Source organism: Arvicanthis niloticus, chromosome 23 (assembly GCF_011762505.2).
Source record: "Arvicanthis niloticus isolate mArvNil1 chromosome 23, mArvNil1.pat.X, whole genome shotgun sequence".
NCBI lineage: Eukaryota > Metazoa > Chordata > Mammalia > Rodentia > Muridae > Arvicanthis > Arvicanthis niloticus.
This window is the reverse complement of record NC_133430.1, coordinates 4,042,361-4,065,471: the sequence shown is the minus strand read 5'-3', so window position 1 is coordinate 4,065,471 and position 23,111 is coordinate 4,042,361. Positions and strand designations below refer to the sequence as shown.

At 37.6% G+C, this 23,111-nt stretch overlaps 1 gene segment (V, D, J or C); it reads right to left on the bottom strand.

Moving 5' to 3' along the window:
- Window positions 1–10,377: 10,377 nt before the first annotated feature.
- Window positions 10,378–11,304, bottom strand: LOC143436601 (immunoglobulin heavy variable 1-84-like). The segment is given in 2 exon segments: window positions 10,378–11,108; window positions 11,192–11,304. Coding segments are annotated over 2 exon segments (375 nt in total).
- Between the last annotated feature and the right edge of the window lie 11,807 nt (window positions 11,305–23,111).

Genomic DNA, 23,111 nt, shown 5'->3' with positions numbered 1-23,111 from the left:
AACACCAGTCAAAGATAGTTTTTATATCTAGGTTGGGTATTGGGTTACGCTTCTGATTGAGCATTACCAAACTTATACATCCTTTGATTTACATTTTAAAAAATTGTATAAAAGCAAAAAAGAAAGGGGGGGCATGGGACAGGGGTTTTCTAGGGAGGGGAAATGGGGAAAGGGGATGGCACCTTAAATGTAAATAAAATATTAAATAAAATTTTAAAAAAGAGAGAGAGAACTTCAACATAACAAGGTGGTTACAAATACCTTTAATTCCAGGATTCTGGAGATAGGGACCTATGGATCTCTGAAATTTTGGCTAACATCATCTACAGATAGAGTTTCAGTACATCCAGACCTATACACACAACCCCAGTCTTGAAAACCAAGCAATAAAAAATAGTACTTTAACTGCAATGTTGGTCATTCCCTAGGAATTAGACATTGATTGCCTGTGTGATCAAACACTTCTGCTCCAAAGTTATTGACCCAATTATGGTAGATATGTGTACGCACATTTACACCAACACAGATATAAGAATATAGTTTTACTATGCATACCCTAACTCTTAATAAAAACACGAAGAGTCTGGTTTGTTGATTATAGATTTAAGCCTTATCTTTCTCTATTTACTAAATAGCTCTAATACTTAAATTAATCCATATATATTAATCTATGTTTTGGCAAAAACTTGTTAGTTACACCTCATTCAGCCCTGCCCTCTTTTCTCTGCATCTGGCTAGCAAATCTGCCCCTGGTACCTTACCAGAGTTCCTATTTCACCCCAGACATGCTGCCTATTCTCTCCTCCTTTGTGGCAGGCCATCAGCTTTTTATTAAACCAGTCTAAAGATGAGACAGTGAGTTTTTACAAAATATGATTAGAGATATTAATAACAAGGAGAAAGACTGGATGCACTCAACATTCTGCTGCACAGAAATCTGTATATGAACAAAAAGACAATCTTTATACAGTGCACAAAAAGATCAACCCAACACAGAAATATGGAAAACAAGTTCACTAATTTAATACCCCTTCTCTCTGAATCTTACATGCAATGTCACTACAAAATTTCCTTATGAAATAAGATTTAAGTTTTAATCCTCTTGTTCCTGTCAATACTTAACAACAACTTTGAACAACTCTTATAGGCTACTATTTCCAGTCTTCTTGACTTCATGATATAATAGGAAGGAACAGAGCTGAGAACCAGCCTGAAATACTGTACAGCTGAAAACTGAGGCTGTGTCAATGTGTTCCTTGAGCACAGTAGTATGTGGCAGTATTTGCAGTGTCCATACTGCTAATCTGGAAGAATGTTTGGTTGTTGGAGGTGTCCTTGGAGACTGTGAGCCGACTCTTCAGAGACAGGTTGTAGTGCTTATTATCATTCCACCATATGTCTGCCAGCCACTCCAGACCCTTCCCTGAAGGCTGACGAATCCATATCAAGCCTATACCAGAAGTGCTCAGTGAAAACCCAGAGAAAGAACAAGTCAGACTGAGGATCTGGCCAGACTGCAATATCCCAGGACCAGACTCATTCAGAGTAACCTGGGAAAAAACTCTGTGAGGAAAATAAAGCATATGGTAAGTTTACAATAAGGTGAAGATAGAAAAGTTCATCCATGAGGAAGCTTTGTCACTCACATGAAGGAACAATCAACAGCAGGAATGAGGAAGAAAACCTGCCCATGGCTGCACACCAGTGAGTACCCAGGCTTAACTTTGGCTTTTCAACCCAAGTTTGGGTGGAGCCAAGACAGTTTTGCATCCCCTCATCAGGTGCTCATTCTGATGGTGTACTTAAGTTTTAAGGCTCAAGAGGAACTAATTTATGATACAAAGCACAGGACACTCTAAGTGTTGACCTCTGATCACACCAGGAAGAATAACTAACTGAAGACCAATGTCTTCAGAATAAAATGCTTCCGATGAATGCTGTATAGCAGGAGCAAGACCAGGAGACACCATTAGTCTAACCCAAATGGTCTTGACTCTACTCACTTATCCAAGGATCATAACCTTGTGTTTTTCCATGTAGAACACATAAAGAACTCTAAACATTGATGTTTCTCATGCCTTAATTTTGCTCTGCCTGATGCCAGAGATTGCTTCCTATGTGACTCTTGTCAGAACATATTTTCTTTCACATACACACAAAATATACTAATAGTATAAACTTCTTTCAGAATCTAAGAGTGTCAGGGTCATCTCTGTCTGTACACTGAAGGCCTAGAATCACCCATGGGCCTGAAGACAGTGGTAAGCCTAACATGCATGCATGCTAGCACAAAGTCTTGGGTCTCTGTGGAAAAACACTAGAACAGATGGCTAGAAGGTATTGTAAACAAACAGCTTTGGTAGATAGTTGCCAGACTCTAGTCATAGACCTTGTAGATAGATGACCTTGGTAGATAGTACCAACATAAATTAGGACAAGTGAATCATAGGCTGAGTCATAGTGCCCTGAACCTTCTCCCGGATGACACACTGTTCTGGAAGATATCTGTACTCCCCCTGAACACCTATGCTCCTGTGTCATCCCCTTCCCCACATCATGCCTTTTTGTGTATATAACCCCTGTGTGGAAAAAGTAAAAATGGTGATTTGATCAGCCTATAGACAGATAGCCTTTCTTTGTGTTCACCTGTCCCCCATCTTCTCTTCCAGGTGACCTCCCCAGACTTCCGTTTAATGCCCTGCTGGCCAGGACATAAGAGTATGTGTCACCATCAGACTGGTAGTTGTGAATGCTATAATTTAATGGAAGACAATGATGTTTCATTGAATTTACATATCTGTCAATTTACTGCCTCACATTTTTTTCTGATTTCTGCTTACTCAATAGCCAGTGCCCTCATCTTTATACTGCCTTCTATCTGTGACAATTTGAAAAGATGAACGTTTGTTTCTTCAGTTCTATCTGATGCTAGATATCATGTAGGTGAACATGGATGACAGGAGATGATGGAAGTTACATACTAGGAATATCTTCATTGCTTCAGAAATGTTAAATTCAATGTATTGTCCCTTGATTCTGTCCCTAATAGTTTTTTAGAACATAGACATTTTATGTCTTTCTTAGATTTGGACAACTTTCATAGTGAATTTTTGTTTGGACACAATTGAATATATGGAGATAAGTTTGAGTGAACTATTGATTTCATCAAAGAGAGATGCACCAAAACATACTCACTTTATAAATAAAATATATTTATATTTTAAAAACTTTGAAAGATAAAGATACAAAGACAATAAAAACCATGAAATACGATCTTGCAACAAAGTTAGAGCAACAATGTAAAAGAAAGCAAATCCAGAATGCTGAGTGCCACCTAAGGCCCTGAACCATTAAGGAAAGATGGTCCATGTGACCTGGGCTAATTCTTTGGTTTCTTTCCCCAGGGTTATCAATATTATAGGGACTTTTTTCTATGATTGAATTATGTGACTTTAAAAAAAAAGGGAATATTTGAGATTCTCTGAAATTTTCTCCATGAGATTCAAATATCTCACAAATATCCTCATCAATGACAGGCAGTAAGAAGCTTGCACAAGAAGCAGACAATAAAGGAATGATTTTGTAACCTGATTAAGTTGTCAAGTTTGAAAAAAGAGGCTAGAGTTCAGAAAGAGAATGTCTGCCTGTCCTGAATATGGAATTCATGGACCAAAGACTCATCTGGGAGACAATATCATATCTATTCAGGAACATAGATGTTGCATTTCTGATGCTTTGTCTGTGGGGTGCATATAAGTAAGATGTCAATTTAAGACTGTGATATGAGCTGCAATAGATGTAGATATTTTTCCTGAATTTTTCAGATGTGCACGGAGTACTTCTGGGTCTCAGATTAAAAGACTGAAGAAAAGTGTAGACTGTGTTGAACAAAAATTAAGTTTGTTATGAATTGCATCAATTTTTTCTAACATTGTAATATAAATATAGATGTTAAATGCACCCTGCCAATGAGGTCTTAGAAATTATAAAATATTTTGGAAAATTTGGAGCAGCTCACTTACTCAAAACTTTCACTGAATGACTTTAAAGTGTTCAAAATTCCAAACCTCAGATGAAACCCCATACACAAAATGAGATTTTATTTAATGTATTTTCAGTCAGTGCTATAGGCATGACTGGGTCTCCCTGTTTATCACAGTGACATGTGAAGGGAAAGCTTGTGCAGTGGAAGCAATTGTTAGATAAAATGGAACCATTCATTCATCCTTCAAAAATTCTTAAGCACTTGGACTGAAAATAATGGTGCTGTCTTTATTTTGTGTGGAAATCATGTTATATGTTGATGGGGAGGGTGAATGAAATTGAAGATATGCAGAGAATAGCACTAACCAAACGTATGTTGCCAAGATATACAAAGTTTGATACTAGAGGCAAGATCTAATCTCATGAGATGAAATGCAATACAGCTATTAGTATTTGAGCTTGGAAAAAAAGGCAAAGAAAGTGAATCCCTAATGAGTGCTCATTATTAATCTTGGGAATCCAAACTATAGCCTAAAATTCTAGATACAACATTGGAGCTGATTCTCAATCAGATAAAGAAATGCTTTGCAAGTAAATCTGAAAACCAGGATGGATGTGATACATAAACCTTGGGCATCACATCAGATTGAAAAATTCTCATACCTGCTAGTCTGTATACAGAAAGCTATTTGCTGAGATCTTTAGGGAAAGGGAGGCTCTGCCCCTGTGTGAGTGTTCAGAGATATATACGAGGGTAGTTGGATCGAGGAACACTTCTGTGGCTGCTGCTATGGCTAGACAGTTTCTGTGTAGCAGGCAGGGTGGCATAAGGAAAAGAGTGCATTTGCACTATTGCTACCATCAGAGTCAGGAGGGGACTCAGCTAGCAAGCCAGGTGCAGCACCTTGGAACCGAGGTCAGGACTACCAGGTATAAACTGATCTGTGTGGACCCAGATATATTCCACCCTTGAAAGCTTTGGGAGACTGTTCTCTCAAAGTGATGTGTTACAGCTTTTATATGAGAGAAGCTCTCAGACAATTCCTGATAGAGCAATTATCATACATTTTTATTTCTTCTGGGTAGGATCTTGTATACATGTTTGGGTGGGTTGGTGTTCTGGCAGCAGATGCTTACATTTGGCTTTGTCTGACATGGTAAGGATGCCTCATCTGCATGTGGAAGGGCTTAGGGCACTGCCCCTACATGACTGATTGTCATGATTTTCTTTATGGGGGTACTGTGGTCCTGTGACAGGGGCCTGGTTGAAAGGTGGTGAAGCTCCTACCATGCTCTGGTATGTGTGAGGTTACGGGGCTTCAACCTAACTCAAACTTACCAAGAATCCTGGCAAGGCCCACTGCCCAACTCATCCTTTTCTTATTACAAAGAAGAGGTGTCATGAAGACAACTGGCTCCCATGTTGTGAACAGTGTGATACTGAACCAAGACCTGAAAAGTAATGATCTTTGACATTCTACTCATCTGCTAATTTAGAAACTTGAATGAGACAGGGTGCCAAAAGAATCAAGGCTCAAATAGAGCCTTGATGGAGCTGAGGAGGGGAAGAATCAAAGCTACCAAGGGGTTAGAGTGCCAAGGGGTCGTGGTGTTGAAAGTACAACCTTCCCAGACATTCTCCCAGAACTCGTTGAGCATCTGTACATCTTCTACCTTCCCAGATTCACTGACATAGAAGGAACATTTCTTCCACAGCAAAATGCAATTGCCTCCTTGTTCAGCAGCCAGTAAGGCCAAGGCCCTCCTGTTTTGGAGAAGAATACCTGCAAAGGAGGTTGTCTGATTCTGAAGGGACTAAAGGCTGTCTGCATTGGAGCCCATTGCCTGCTCAAACTTGTCCTGGATGTCACTGGCCAGTTGTTCCTTTTGAACAAGAGCTGCTCAAGAAGTTCCTGTCACACCCATTGAGGAAACGAGGCACAGTTCAATGAGCAGAGGGATGAAGATCTCTCTCTTCTTAAGGCTTCAATCCCTTTGCAAGGTGAGTTCTTCTGGCTCCAGGTTTGTAGAGATAAACCTGGGAAAATATTATCACAGGGATTCAGGATCATTTAAAGAGGCATTAATACAAAATCCTGTAATGCCTTTGCATCAGAGAAGAACAGGAGAGTTAACACATTCTCATTGGGTGATGTTCATGTCATGGGCATATGTAAGAAGCTGTTTCAAGAAGCATTCTACAAGGCAAAATGGGAGAGAATACGTTGACAGGAATGAAAATAATCCCAGGTGAGGTCCATAAAATTATGAACAGATAATGGAAGCTTTTGAATCAAGGACATTGTGGTAATCTTTGCCTAAATTCATATGTGAGGAGCAGTGGTATATGATGTTGGTGAGAGGACATAATTTTTTTACCTTCTTCAGTATTCTGGACATCGACAAGGTCAGTCTTCAATTAAGTTATTTTCTCTACATCTCTTATCCCAAATCACAAAAAAATCACACAAGGAATTGATATTACAAATTTTATTTAAAACATTTTATAATGCATAAAAAATGAATGTTAAGAGTCAAAAAGAAATGAAGGCCATTTGATGCAAAATGCAAAGCTTCTCCCTTTCTGTATTACCTAAATTGAGGGCTTCACTAGAGAACACTATAGGTCCCCAATACTTGCTCAGAAAAGCTACATGGTCTCAGCTCTGTGAATGGAACATCAAGAACTGTGCTCCCAAGTCAAAATCAGATTTTCCAGCTGAAGAATCCTTCCTATCAGTGGAAGAATTTACAGATAGATTTACATATGCTGTTGATGGTGATGATTGTAAATGGGTGTCTGATATCACTAGTTGGAAACCTTGTAGCATTCTTTTAAATTAACATACAATTGATGTTTCAATAAAGTCCATAGGTTATGAATAAAAAACATATGTATAAAATTAATCAACAAAGGATATTTACTTGTAATGGTAATTTTAATTCAAATGTGTACTCCAGAGTGACTAAAATAGTGAGCATTCCTTAATACTTGAATGTAATTAAAATGATATAAAAGCAATAGGGAGGAGAGGTGATGGGATAGGGGGATTCTAGGGAGGGAATAGGAGAAAGGAGATGACATCTGAAATGTAAATAAATAAAATACCAATAAAAACAAAAGGAAAAATGTGGGCACTCCTACCAGCAATGGTGAGCACATTCTTAGCAGCATTAGCTGTCATTGTGATTTTGATCTGAGACATTCTGACATCTGTAAGATGGAATCCCAGACTCAGTTTAATGTGCATTTCACTTTTGGGTGAGGATGTTAAACATTATTTTAAGTGCTTCTCTACCATTAGTGAATTCTTCATTAAGAATTATGTTTAGGCTGGGCAATGGTAGTGCACGCCTTGAATCTCAGAACTTGGGAGGCAGAGGCAGGTGGATTTGAGTTCCAGGCCATCCTGTTTTACAGAGTTCCAGGACAGCCAGGACTATACAGACACCTGTGTCAAAAACAAAATTCAAAAATGAGAATTCTGTTTAGAACTAAAAGCCATTTTAAATTGAGTTATTTTGTTTGTTGACATCTATTTTGAAGTATGTTTAAGTATGTGTCTTTTTATATCATTCTTCTGGCACATGAGGAGTTAGTGAGAATCTTTTACCATTCTCTAGGTTACTGTTTTGTCCTGTTGATATTCTTTGCCTTACAGAACATTCTCAGTTTCATTAAGTATCATATATACATTGTGGTTCTTAGTACCTGTACTACTGGTGGTCTCTTCAGAATGTTGTCTCCTGTGACAATAAGGTCTAAGCTATTTCCCACATTCTTTCCATTAGGCTCAAGATATCTGGATTTATATTGAAGTCTGTGATCCAGATGATCTTGAGGATTGTGCATAGGAACAGATATGGATCTATTTTCATTCTTCTATATCTAAACATTTAGTTAGACTAGCACTGTTTGTTGATTAATTTGTTCTTTCATTATGTATTTCTGATTTCTTTATCATCAACTGGGTGTTCATAAATATGTGGATTTGTGTCTGAATTTTTTATTTGCTTCTGTTTATTAACCTTTCTTGTTTTATTCCATTACCTTGATGTTTTTTATTATTATAGGTGTGTAGTACACTTTGAAATAAGTGATGCCGATAACTCCAGATGTTTCTTATTGCACAGGACACTTTAGCTGTCTAGGATTTTACAGGTTTTCTATATGAGATTGAGTATTGTCTTTTCAAGATCTGTAAAGAACTGTATTGAAATTTTGATGTGTGTTACATTGACTTTGTCGATTGCTTTGGAAGGATGTTCATGTCTACTATGTTAACCCTACCAATCCAGGAGCATGGCAGATATTTCCATCTTTTGATATCTTCTCAATTTTTTGTCCAAAGACTTGAAGTTTTTTTCATACAGGTCTTTCACTTGCTTGGCTAGAGTTAAACAAAAGTTCTAATTTTTCAGTTGAGGGGTTTATTGGATGTTAAGATAATCTGTCTTCATGATGACTGAGAGGACCTTCAAATTTTGCCATTTATGTTTCTGTAGCATTTCCAAAATGGCATAGATTTTAGGAACTAACACAAGTAATATGCTTCAGAGTTTGTGTTTTTAAGGACAATAACTAACTAACATAGGAGATGGTTTCTTAGCTTTCAAAGTGGTAACAGAGAAAAATGCATACTCCATAGACTCAAGAAACATAGCTCTCTGCACTGTCCCTCAGGGTCCGCACAACCCCTTTATTTTGATTTTTTTATTGACATATGACACCAAGTATTTATCAGTATTGTTGGTGACATTGACATAAAGATTCTAGAGGGCATAAAGGACCTTTAACTCAGAGAGAAACACTAAGGGGACCACAAATTTTAGTCACACAGGGATGTCTCCTCAAGGAAGAAGATAAAATAAAAAAATATGCACTCCATACAGAATGCTGAGAGTGGAGGTTCTTAACCTCTTGATCCTTTTGCTATCTGTAGTGACAAAACACACCTTAATTACCCAGAATGATTATCCCAGACTCTTTCATCATTATGTTACTAGCCATCATTAGGGGATGTGTCACATATATTTATAGCCTATTGATCTTTATGTTGTTGGTCAGAAAGCACACTAAACTCTGGACTTTAGCAAAAGAACCCACCCTCATGGTTACAAGAACTTCATAAAATAAGATTGTATAGCCATACCTTAAGCTTTACTGTGCAGTGGGATTTGGAATAATTATGGAAATAATTCTTGCCTGGGGACCCTTTTCCAACTTCTATTGTATTGAAATATACCTATAATACACTGCCTGTGCTTAGAATCCCCAAAGTCTAATCCAGCTTGAAAAACTCAATCTGTACGATTTTCTCATTCTTATCTTTTCTCATGCTCCTTTTCCCACAAGAACATCTGCAAAGTTACCCTCAAGAAATAAAAGATATCCTAGTAAAAACTTATCTGTGTACTTATAAATTAATAATGGAAAAGTTTATTACTAAAAATGCTCTCTCTTTCTCTCTCTCTCTCACACACACAAACATACACAAACAGAGAGAGAGGGGGTGAGGCTAAAATCCACCCAGATTACATGTGTGTTTTACTACAATGTAGAATTACGCATTTGGCAAATGCTTTATCCTTACATCTTTTCAGACCTGCCTTCTGACTTCGAACAATTTAAAAAGACATGAGACCTAAAAAATAGGCACTTTTGCATATGAGATATTTACACAACAAGAATGTTAGCAGAATTATTTATTTACTAACTTTTTAAGTTCTCTAGTTGCTATTCTTCATTGAAAATACATTTCTTCCTGCAATATATTCTAAGTCCTGATTTCCCTTCCCCAACACCTCCGCAATCTTCTCCCAACTTGATTCTATTTCTTTATCTTATTTAGAAAACAAGCAGAACCTAAACATAATGAAAAAGAAATACTAAGTAAGATAAAGGAAAAGCGAACAAGTGGAAATAGGACAAAACAAACAGAAAAAAGTGACCAAAAACAAAGCACAAGAAACACATGTGGATGCAGAGACACACACATTCAGACATACTCTACTGAACAAAGCTGAGCAACAGGTATGCAATGGACTATGAGAATCAATGCTGTATCAGTATAGATCCATGTTCTAAAAAGGCTAGAGTCTGTAGTGATGATTACTGAGACTGGAAAGGAATGTCATGCAAACATGTATGTATAATCTTAGAACCTAAAAAATTTAACAGGCACATACATTATGATTGTAAATAAGTTTCAAGAATAGTGATTTAATAATATTTTGACCAACCTACAGGAATTATATTTACATGTCTTTGCATTCTGATATAAATATTTCTCACATTCTAAGAGACTGAAATTTCTGCTGGAACACACAGCAAGAGATAATAACACATTTGAGGTCACTAATTACTTTAGACTATGAAAGACTGTTTGTTTGCCCAGATGTTGCTGATTTGGATTTTATATGTCAAATTCATATTGTACATCATTCCCAAAAAATTCAACAAAAGTTGTGGTCTCTCAGGATCCAGTAATATTTTTATTATGCATCACCATACTTTCCCATTTCTATTGTATTATTGAATAAGAAACCTGTCTATGGAAGTGGTAAATGATGAAGAGAGTAGCAAGTTGTTGTAAACTGTAGATATATCCTAAATCAACATCACATTATTCATAAAAGTCCTTTTACAAAAATGACAAAGGCACTATAGGATTGTGAGGAAGAGACCAAAAAACGGACATTCAAAATTACTATTTCTGAACAAGTCTAAAGGTTAGTCTTTCTGTCATCTCAGGTGCAGGGTATTTCCCTGCTCCTCTATGGTTTTTGACACACTCAGGATGTGGTTACAACACTGTGTCTTGCACAGTAATAGACCGCAGAATCCTCAGATGTCAGGCTGCTGAGCTGCAAGTAGGCTGTGTTGGATGATGTGTCTGCAGTCATGGTGGCCTTGCCCTTGAACTTCTCATTGTAGTAAATACTACTACTTCCAGGAAGAATATATCCAATCCATTCCAGACCCTGTCCAGAACTCTGCTTTACCCAGCTCATATAGTAGCTGGTGAAGCTGTAGCCAGAAGCCTTGCAGGACATTTTCACTGAGGCCCCAGGCATCGACAGCTCAGCTCCAGACTGCTGCAGCTGGACCTCAGAGTGGACACCTGTAGAGGAAAAGACAGAGTGAATGTAATTGTTATCTCAGTGCCTGTCTCCTCTTCAGATTTGGAACTGGTGAGCCCCTTACCTGCAGTTACTGACAGGAGGAAGAGAAAGATCCAGCTCCATTCCATGGTTAGAACCAGTGTGTTCAGGGACTGTAGAGAGGACAATGATATGTTGTTTCTTGGGTGTGGACATCCCTGTATTTAGTGCCATAGATTCAAGTAATTTGCATATTCATGAGCAGGGCACTTCTTACATAAGAACCTAGTTCAGCTGGAGAATAAATGAAGAGGAAGGACTGAAAAGGCACATGGGTCAGGCAGCAGGATACTCAGGTCCAAGTTCTAATCCTCTCTGAGGAAATAAATTCCATACACTTGTCCTGAGACTTGTGCTCATGCATGGAACATTGGAAAAAAAAAAAAAAACCTCTCAGCAGATTTGTGGTCTGTGACTGTTGCTTCTCTATGAGTCAATGTCATCAGATTGATTTACAGATGGTGGTTGTGATGATGATGATGGTGATGATGGTGATGGTGATGATGATGATGATGATGGTGTCCATAATGAAGATGTGTGTGATGGAAAATACCAAAAACAGTTAATTTTTGAGAATTTAGAGCCTTCTCTCCTATATATGTAACTAATATTTGCTTTTCCAACAGGTTATATACTTAAAATCTCATGCAAATGGCCAAAAGTAAATATACTTCTGATATATCTAGATCATTAATTATTGCAGCACTCTCACCATTACCTAAATCACGTAAGTAAACTACACTTCTGTCAACAAAGAATTTTATAACTAAGGTGACTGTGAAATGTTTAACAGAGAATCTTTACGGTGTTTGACCATAAACACATCACATTACAGTCACAGCAGGGCTGTTCAGTTAATATACTCAAAAAAGAAAACCACAGAGGACACAGGATGCCTTCCACACACACCTCATCTCTCTGGGGATTCTTAGCTTCATTTTGCCCCCTGCTGGTCATGAGCTCCCATGCATGTTGGTTTGTCATGACTCTCACTAATGTTGCACTGTCTGGCTTAAGAAAAACCTTATCCCTGTAACTCCAGTGTTCACAGAGCTCCGCTTAAGAAATAAATGGCTCTAGTTTACCTGTGGATAATAACTTATGCATCAGAGATTTTAAGTTGTGCCACTATAATTATAATATCCCTCTCAAAGTCAGGTATATTCTTGGTTCAGTTGGAGCCATCTCTTGCAGTTCTAATTTCTAAAAATGTAATAACAGGAGAAAATAGGCTCTTTCCTGTTTTTAACATGCTACCCCTGGGACAAAGCTCCTTTGTTCAGAGGGTAAAACATTCACCCTACTTTATTTAATAGACAAATTAAAAAGACTTCCACACTAACTTTACATAGGAGTGAAACTATTGATATAATAACTAAAATGTTGAAACAGCTCAGGACCTGGCTGATGCTTAGAAGCTGGAACAGTTTTGCATAGAGTGCTGAAATGGGCCTGTATTAATGAGAAAGGATAATTACTGAAAACTCTGCTTAGAGAAAATACAAAGAACCAACCAGATGAAAAGTCTGAATCTTAGAGCACTGCAATGAGAATCACTCCATATTTGCAGGACCTGAAATACAGATAATTTACCTCCAACACTGATTTCAGCTCTGGGATTATGTTGGGAAGATTCCTGAAGTAAATTGACTTCTGTCAGGCTGCTTTAGTACCGCAGCCACAGATAACTGTCTCCATAAGATGCAGGGTGGTGAGGATTAAAAAGAGGCATCCTTTCTCTTGAACCTCAAGGAGGATAGGCACCTTATCATGTATTTTGATAACATGCCTAGCAGTGATGCTTGAGTTCTGGATTATTGTTCTAGAACACATGACATAAGCATTATTAATGGCAAGGTTTTATAGATACAGTCTCTGCTGCAACAGTACTCACATAAGAAATTCTCTAAAATATTTAATTATAAAACTTAAAAATAAACAAAAAATTGTTACCTTAGTGTCACTGCTTGTTGTGTGTTCTCTGTTTACTGTTGATCACTAAGTGATGGGAACTGGGAATTGAGGACTGTGCTCCTCTGTCAGAGCTACAGGATCAGGCTGGGACTGATTTTGATGAGCAAATTGATTAAGTGCATGTCCTCCTCTTGTATGGTGAGCTCCTTGTTGGAAGCCTTGGAGATTTGAATGCCTAGAACAAATGAAAGAAAAAATACTGAGAAAATGAGAAACAATTAAGTCACTATCTGTTCTTTAATATGAATTTGTCCTTTTTTGTTTGTTTGTCATTTTTTTGTTATTTCATTTCCCCTGTAATTAACAAAAAATATTTTCACATATGTTATATATTATTTGTTGTATTTGCCCTCCCTCCACTCCTTCCTATTCCTTGCCACCCCTCAAGTATAGATCCACCTACTTCCAGTTTCTCATAAGACTTCTAAGAGGTAAAAATAAAACTTAGCAAAATAAGTCAAGCCAGCAACCACCTTCCCAGACTCCAGACCTGAACCTGAAGCCATCATAAGGACTCAGGTCATGTAACCAATGAATGAATGATATACTTGTTGCTATGCTTATTCCTTTGGTAATTAGCAATTTATTATTTGTGTTTGATAGAGACAATATGTGGAATGAACAAGAAATGTGCCAATACCTTGTTGTAGTAATAGCCTTAGCATTGATGATAATATATTGTTTGCTGTGCATCATTAAAGAGCAATTGAATGTTAAAAAAAAAAACAAAAACAAACAAACAAAAAAACAAAAGACTTACCAAAATAAAATATAGTTAGCTAAAACAACAGTTTTAATGGCTAAAAGCCATTAAACTGAACTTCCACAAGGTTAATCAATGAAAGGGAAAGAGTCCTAAGAGTAGGCACAGGAATCAGAGCCCATCTAGTTCAACCACTAGCAGTCCAATAAAACTACTAAAAAGAAAAGTATAATATATATATATATGTGTGTGTGTGTGTCTGTGTGTGTGTGTGTAGCTCCAGTAACAGACCTATGGTGGCCCTGTGCTTGCAAATTTAATTTTTGTGAGTTCATAGGACTTTGACTCAGTTGAGTTAAAGGCCTTCAAATCCTGGTGTCTGCTATCACTTGTGACTCTTGCATTCTTTCTGCTTTGTCTAGACTAGTTCAAGGACTCGACTCCTTGAACTCTGAAGATGGGATTTTATTTGAGTCAACCCATTTAGAACTGTGTGTTCCTGTTCTTTCACTTAATGTCTAGCTGTTTGTCTCTGTTTCTGTTTCCACTTGCTGCAAGAAGGTTTTCTGCTGAAGCCTGAATCAGTCACCTAAACATAATAATAAAAGAAAATGAAGAAAATGATAACTAGAATGGGATAAAACAGACAGAATAAAAAGCACCAACCCCACACCCCCACACACACAAGAAACAAAGTCCCAGGGTCCTTTCTGTGGTGAGGTACATTCCCCAGTCTGGAGAGAATAGAAGATGAGTCTGTGCTCACAAAGTGGGCAGCACAGGAGATACGGAATTAGTGAGGAGAAGGAAGAAGTCAGCCATGATGGTTCAGGAATCTCTCAGCTGAATTGCTAGCAATCCAGCCACTTCAGTGGCTCTGACTACCAATTAGGCCACTTCTGCTGCCCTGACTTACTAGGAACCAGCTTCTTTATTCACACAAGTTTCACAGTACAAAGACAGGTTGTTAATCTTTGTCCCTGTGGTACAGAATATGTGTTTGAGTTATCATTACATGTTAAGGATTACAATTTCAGTCACAATCAGAAAATACAAACAACAATTTATTCTTGTTTTTATTAGCCCTAAAACTCAAAACACTGCCTTGAAATCAAAATCATTTAATATATGACAGCCTGCTTTTCAGCTGGCAATTTTTGCTGTTTGAAAGTACTCTAGACAACCAAAACATACCTGAACCAGTCTTTTTATGAATAGTGAATACTGATACCTAATTTCTTCTGCTACATGTTTTCCGTCTACTCTACAAAGTAGGAAAACTTTATTTTAATCAATCTATGTTATTTATTGAGGCCTATTCTTCCAAGGTTGTACCCTCTATGAACCCCTATTTTCAAAGTACATTTTCAGAGACTTTTCAGCCTTTACCAAAAAGAGACTTTGAATATCTAACCTCTTCTACTGGCCAGTGTGAGTTTGGCAATTTTCTCTGTTTATCCTGAACCAATTATACTGTTTGAGTTAGCTTGAGAGCAGAAAACCCAAAAATATTCCTGAAGCAATGTCTTCATCTTACTATGTGCTTATCTGTGCGTTATCAGAAGCAATGCTTCTTCCTAGAAGAAGCTAAAACCTAGTAGGTGGTATTCCTGAGATGGTTCTGATGTGGACTCTAAAGCCACATCAGATTCACTATTTTAGGCAAGGCCAGAGTGATTGCATTTGAGAAAAGATTCCTGCTACTAATATACTTTTTTCTGTTACTATTAAATGTTTATGCAATCACTACTTATTCACACACACTTTTGAGAAGATTTCTGCAGAACGAAGAAAATGTGCTGTCTTGTGATAATGTTATATACAGAAATACATGATTTTTTAATTCTTAATGATGATTCTATGAGAAATCTTAAAATTATATTTATAATTATTAAGATCTTTTATAATAGGACTGCTATTAAGTACTTTCTGATGACAAATCTACAGTGAGAACTCTGTCACTCTTCAAGTGTCATGAGTTAATTTCTACTAAGATAAAAAGAAGGCATCTATGCCTTAGAATACATTCCAAGCAGTTGAAATATTTTATAAGGGAATCAACAATTTATTGTAGGTCTAAAGACAAAACATAAAATATTGCCAGGATTTATATATGTAAAACTTCAATGATAACTTAGTTATGGTTTTTGACCCTCTATAACCTGTAGGGCTAAAGAGAGATAATGACTGTTTAGCCAGACAAGTATTCTTAAAACACAGGCATGTGAACACCTCAGTTGTAAACTTCTTATTCAATTTATGATTTGAATTTATATTTGAACTTCTACTTCTTGGCAAATTTTGCCTATCTTATATGAGTTTCCTTGCCAACAATGCAGGGTTAGTGGAAGTTACAACCAATATTATGTACCTAAAATCCAATCATATATTGGTTGTTTCAACCCTCAAGTTTGTGCTACTATTTCACCAGCATAACTTGTGGGGAGATCATATTAGAAATCAAAGAGATTGCAACTGAATTGTTGTTTACCTTTTTCTTTTGGCAGTATACATATGCCTTCCAGGACCATGAATACTAGTAAGGAGTAGTGAAAACTCCAATTAAATTTCAGCTCAAATACACAAGTTCAATATGTTGTGTAGTTGTTGTCTTCAGAAATAGGACCTTTCATTCAGGTTGTAGGGAAAAAACAACAGCTTTGGAGGTAGCCTTTGTGATTTGGAAGTTTCCATGGTAGTCCATAGTCCAAAACATTGATTAGCTGTGACCTGTTTCAAGAACTGGGGGTATTATTTGATAAAGAACAATGTCTAATTGAGATATTGTCTCATCTTGATGTAAATTTTGTTCATATGTGTATATAATTTAAGCAGCTTCTACTAAATTAGGATTGCATACAACCCTTGAAATTGACCTTATTTTAGATTTTTCTCTCCCAGATTTCTTCCTTTACCCTCAGCTCCCTTCCCTCCAATTTTAATCTATCCATATAAATTCTATTTCCTCTGCAAAAGATATCATTACTCTTCAGTAGATTCTTCCTCTAAACTCATCTCTATGATCATAAGAATTGTAGCCTGCCTACAGAATAAATAACAGTTCACATCCAAATTTAAGCAAATACATTTGTGTTTGTCTTTTAGGGTTTGTATTGCTTCACTTTGGATGAGACTTTTTTCTGAAGTTCTATGCTATTACAAACAAATTACATGATTTCATATATTTATCAGCTGCATAATATTCTTTTGTATGAATATCTTTTCCCCTTCTATTAAAAATAGATTTTCTTTTTGCATATAGTACATCCTTATGAGAGTTGCCCCTTCCTCTTCTACTCCACGGTCCTCTCTTCCACTATCATCTAGACTAACCACAATTCTAACTTTCATTAGAAAAAAAAAAAAAACAAAAAACTAGAAGATAAAAACTAAACTTAGAGAAGTAAATATAATGTAAAAACAAAATTACTCAAAATTTAGACAAGGCAAATCAACAAAAGGCAAATAGTACCACAAGAAAGTACATGAATCAGAAACCCATTTGCTCATATACTCAGGAATTCTGTAAAACTAAGTGATAAGAAATACTGAAACCCATGCTAGATTTTGTGGAAAAAGAGAGACATTGAAACAAACATCTCAAATGGAAATCTCCATCAAATCCCAATCTTCAAAGCTCAGAGAAATCCATAGAAGATATGGCTGAAAGAGTGTAAGAGCCAGAAGGGATGGAGGACACAAGGAGAACAAGAGCGTCTAAATTACCTGAGCAAATGTCGTGTGAATGAAAGAGACCGAAGCAGCAAGCACAGGACTGATACCAATCAGCACCAGGTCCTCATCAGGTATAAGGTAGCTTTCATATACCTGATTTTTACTATATTTTTTCATCCAAATTTTCCATTGATAACCTCTACACCATTTCCAATTTCAGCTAATACCAATAAAGCACCAATGACTGTGACTCTACTAGGATGCTGAGGCCTTCTTGTATATGCTTGAGAGTAGCATACTTAGATATTGAGGAAGATTTATTCCCAGCTTCAAGTAATACAACAACACTGATCTCTCAGTGGATGCACAAAGTGTGGGAGCTTTGCTGAATGAATTGTCTGGGAATACCAAAATGACTTTTATGACATTGATTTGCATGATGTCTAATATATAATTGACCAATGAGATTCCTGCTGATGTATTCAGCATATCAGATTTTAAGCATATATATATATATATATATATATATATATATATATATGGATTTTAATCCATATTAAGCACATGATATTCATATATAAGAGGAAATTTCTTCTACAGGAACATGCAAAATTAATGTTCTGAACACAGAGAAATATTACTACATCAAACTCTGAGATTACCACATTCCACGGGTATCTATGGGCTGCTTGATAATTACCCATTTATCCAAAAGCAAGTCCTATAAAAAACAAGAGTCACCTCCAGGTACACAGTGGAGAAATGTTGGATATAATCAGACTTTGCTCCATAGTTGTCTTAGTTAGGTTGTTTACTGCTGTAAACAGACACATGACCAAGGCAAATCTTTAAAGCACAATATTTAGTTGGGGTGGGCTTATGGTTTCAGAGGTTCATTGCAGTATCATCAAGGCAGGAACACTGCAGCATCACAGGCAGCTGTGAGCTCTACATATTCACCTGAAGGCTGATATCAGAATATACTGGCTTCCAGGAACTTAGGATGAGGGTCTTAAGCCCATGTCCACAGTGACACACACACATCTACCAACAGAACCAAAACTTCTAAAATTGACACTCCCTGGGCCGAGCATTTACAAACCATAACAATAGTACTATGATAACAACAAATATTATGTAACTCAAATAACAGATTAATTGACAAATGCCAATTAGTGGTAGTCTAGGAAAAAAACAATATTGTAGGATAATCATATGTGCCACATAAATACAATTAAATAGAAATACTGCTGGTTAATATTGTAGAGATGGATACACTACTTGAAATATTCTCTTGGCTCAATGCAATTAACATCAAAATTCTTTGTAGACTGCAATAAAACAGTATTAAATTAAATGCAAAAGCTAAGGGATCTCTCTGAACAACACAAAATTGTCTGTAAGAACATAATTATATAGCCATCTCAATACTTGACCTCAAAATATAGCTCAAACCTTAGGATAAAATTTTGAAAGCACAGAAATATTGTTTTTTTTTTTTTTTTCTGTAATATAAGATACTGAGCATCCTGGAAGACAGCACAGTGGGCAGAAGATGCTGAAAGTTATACACTGAGACTAGGGAATTATTTCTTTGCTTCAGAGATATTAAAGCACAATGTAGTTCCTTTGTGTCCGTGGCTAATGATCTTTTAGAACATAGCCATAATATGAACTGCCTAAATTTGGACAACTTTCATAGTGATTTTTTGGTAGGAAATTATTGAATATATGGGAATAAACTTCAGTAAAGTACTGATTTCATAAAAGATGATGGCACAAAAACCACACTCATATTTATGAATTAAATATGTTTATTTTTAAAACTTTAAAAGATAAAGATATTAAGATATTAAGATATGCATAATCCATGAAATATGGTCTTACCTCAAAGTTGTAGGAACACAATAAAAAGAATAAAAAGGCAGAGGCAGAGGCAGAGGCAGAGAGGCAGAGAGGCAGAGAGGCAGAGAGGCAGAGAGGCAGAGAGGCAGAGAGGCAGAGAGGCAGAGAGGCAGAGAGAGAGGCAGAGAGGCAGAGAGGCAGAGAGGCAGAGAGGCAGAGAGAGGCAGAGAGGCAGAGAGAGGCAGAGAGGCAGAGAGGAGGCAGAGAGGCAGAGAGGAGGCAGAGAGGCAGAGAAGAGGCAGAGAGGCAGAGAGGCAGAGAGGCAGAGAGGCAGAGAGGCAGAGAGGCAGAGAGGCAGAGAGGCAGAGAGGCAGAGAGGCAGAGAGGCAGAGAGGCAGAGAGGCAGAGAGGCAGAGAGGCAGAGAGAGGCAGAGAGGCAGAGAGGCAGAGAGAGGCAGAGAGAGGCAGAGAGGCAGAGAGGCAGAGAGGCAGAGAGGCAGAGAGGCAGAGAGGCAGAGAGGCAGAGAGAGAGGCAGAGAGGCAGAGAGGCAGAGAGGCAGAGAGGCAGAGAGAGAGGCAGAGAGGCAGAGAGGCAGAGAGAGAGGCAGAGAGGCAGAGAGGCAGAGAGGCAGAGAGGCAGAGAGGCAGAGAGGCAGAGAGGCAGAGAGAGAGGCAGAGAGGCAGAGAGAGAGGCAGAGAGGCAGAGAGGCAGAGAGAGGCAGAGAGGCGCAGAGAGGCAGAGAGGCAGAGAGGCAGAGAGGCAGAGGCAGAGGCAGAGGCAGAGGCAGGCGGATTTCTGAGTTTGAGGCCAGCCTGGTCTACAGAGTGAGTTCCAAGACAGCCAGGGCTACAGAGAAACTCTGTCTCAAAAAACCGAGAGAGAGAGAGAGAGAGAGAGAGAGAGAGAGAGAGAGAGAGAGAGAGAGAGAGAGAGAGAGAGAGAGAGAGAGTGAGACAGAGAGAGTGAAAGAGAGAGAGACTGAGAGAGACAAAAACCCAAATAATTTACATGTATTTTTCACTACACCTAAGCATTACACATTTTACATATGCCTTATTCTTAAATTGTTTCAGTCCTGGCTTCTGAATACACTTTGAACAGTTTAAATAAAGACATGAGACTTAAAGTCTGTGCTTGTGAGCATTTGGGAGATTTACACAGCAAAGATATAATCAGAATTCTTTGTTATTTCTTAATATTTCACAGTTCTTTTGATATTTTTATTGAAAATAGATTTCTTCATGAAATATATTCTGATTAAGGATTTCCAAATCTCAACACCTTCCTTACCTTCTCCCATCTTGATGCTGTTTCCTTATCAAACTAGAAAACAAACAGAAACTAAAAATAATAAGGAAAGTAAGCAAATGGGAATCAGACAAAACAAACAGAAGAAAATGACCAGAAAAAAAGCACAAGAAACACATTTGGATGCAGAGACACAAATTGACAAATACTCTATAGAAAAAAATAAACCTGGCAAACAGGTATGCAATGGACTATGAGAGCAGATGCTGTATCAGTATAGATCCACGCTGCAAAAAAAAAAAAAAAAAAAAAAAAAAAGGCTCTTGACTGTAGGGATGACTACTGAGACTAGGAAGGAAATGAATATGGGATCAAACAATTATGTGTAATCTCAGAACCTACCTCAGTTAACAAGTACATACATTGTGTTGGTAAAGGAGGTCTATGAAACATGACTTAATAATATTTTAATCAACCTAAAGGTCTTATATTTACATACCTATGCATTCTGATGTAAATATTTCTCACCTTCTAAGAGATTGGAATTTATGCTGGAGCACATAGACAGAGTTAGCACCTGAGGTCACTTAATACCTAACTAAGAAACAAATGACTGTTTGCCCAGATTTTGGTGATTTGCATTTATAGACAAAATTTGTAATATACTTTCCAAATAATTTCAACAAATGTTCTAGTGTCTTGGAAACTAGTGATAGTTTTATCATGCATCATCACACTTTTCCCTTTTCATTGTTTTATGGAGGGGTAAACATGTCAGTGAAGTGGTCACTGAGGAAGAGATTGGCAATGAACAGTGTATGGCAGGTTTATCCAAACAGCATCACTTTATTCATATATCTCTGTTGAGGACCACTCTGATCCACTTTGGGGGTCAATATGTCTCAGACTGCTCTGCTGCTCCAGTCCACGTGTCAGAGTCTAGCAAGAGAGAGAGTGTGGGAAAGAAGAGGAAGAGACATGAATTATAGAGACAGTCCACAGGGTCTGTAGTCAAGTCTCGTTTACTGTCTCCCATAGACTATATTCACCTCCTATTGACACTATTACAAGATAATTCTGGATATTTATAAGCACAAGCAGGAGAACATAGGTAAAGATGTTTTACCACATGCACCATGGAGCTGGGGTCACTAAACAGCAGAACAAGCTATGTGGGATACAGAAGATGTTTGTCAGAGTGTGCTTCAGCTGTTGTAGGCTATTGAAAAACAAGTCTCTATCAGGGTATATAGTTCAAGATGGCTGCTAAGTTGATAGCTGCTTTCTAGCCACTTTCTGCTAAAAGACAGCTCCCAAAAGGTCCCCCTGTTTAACTTTTTTTTCAAAAGGGAAGGCTGGGAAAACTTACAGAAACTGTGCCTGCCTTAAGTCATAACAAATGACCCCAGCCTCCCTTCCCCGTCCTTGGATACTCAACAGACATTGGTTGAGCTCCTGTCTTAGGATGGTGTGGCCTCCATTTTTAGGGGCAAGGATCTTGAAGTGTTCTCTTACCTGTCATTGACTATCTGGCTTAGAACATAAGTTAGGGGTTAATCCTTGTCAGTCGTGATGACAGAGGTTTCAGAGTCCCCTGCTTCCAGCCTGTAATAGCGGACTTGTCTGGGTTTCATTTGAATAGCATCTATCTGTTGTACAAAAGCCATCAGTTTGTTGAACAGCATGAACCCGAGAGACAAGAGACTTAACAATGCCTGAATAGTCAGTATAAAAGCAACATTCTTTTTAAAGTGTAACACACAGAAATACAGAACTTATCATAGCTTTGATCTTAGAAAAACAAATAAGGAAATCCCTGTCCCTGCTCAATCAATCTCAAACACAAAAAACAACTATAATAACTGTGGTAGTGGGTTTAAACAATGTACCCCACTAAATCATAAGTCAGGGAATCAAGAGTCCAATAGAGCCACCCTGGAAATGCAGGTTGTGATGTCTCCTTCAGCATTGGGAACTTCCCAAGTCAGGTTTGCTCTTTGATCTGTTCCAGATTGAAGGCAATTGTGAAGTATCTTCAGGTTTCCTTCATATTTCCTGCAAAGAAAAATATGCTTCTCAGGGGTTTTTTCCTCCCTGGATTTGTTATTGTTGTCTATTCGTTTAATCAGTCTCTCTGGCAGCCAACATGCAGCATCTGCAGTTTGGGAATATATGCAAACAGAGCCTCTTCCCCAGATAAGCACTGGATCTGGCCCACTCCAGGTTCCAGTTAATGGGTCTTTCCAGAGGACTGTTGCAAAATTCTTTTTGGTATCAGGATGCCAGAATCTATCTGCAGCAGATTTTCTTTCAAAATCCAAAGTTAGAAAATTTAAAATAAAGAGCACATGATGGATATTTCTGGGTGAACCCTTTGTAGGATACCATTCCCCTTTTTAATTTTTTTCAAATTGAGATTTAATGGTTTAATGTGCCCTTTATATCATATCTTGGCCCTGTGGATTACATGGAATACCCATTTTATATAGTATTCCCAATTTTTCACAGAATTGGTGG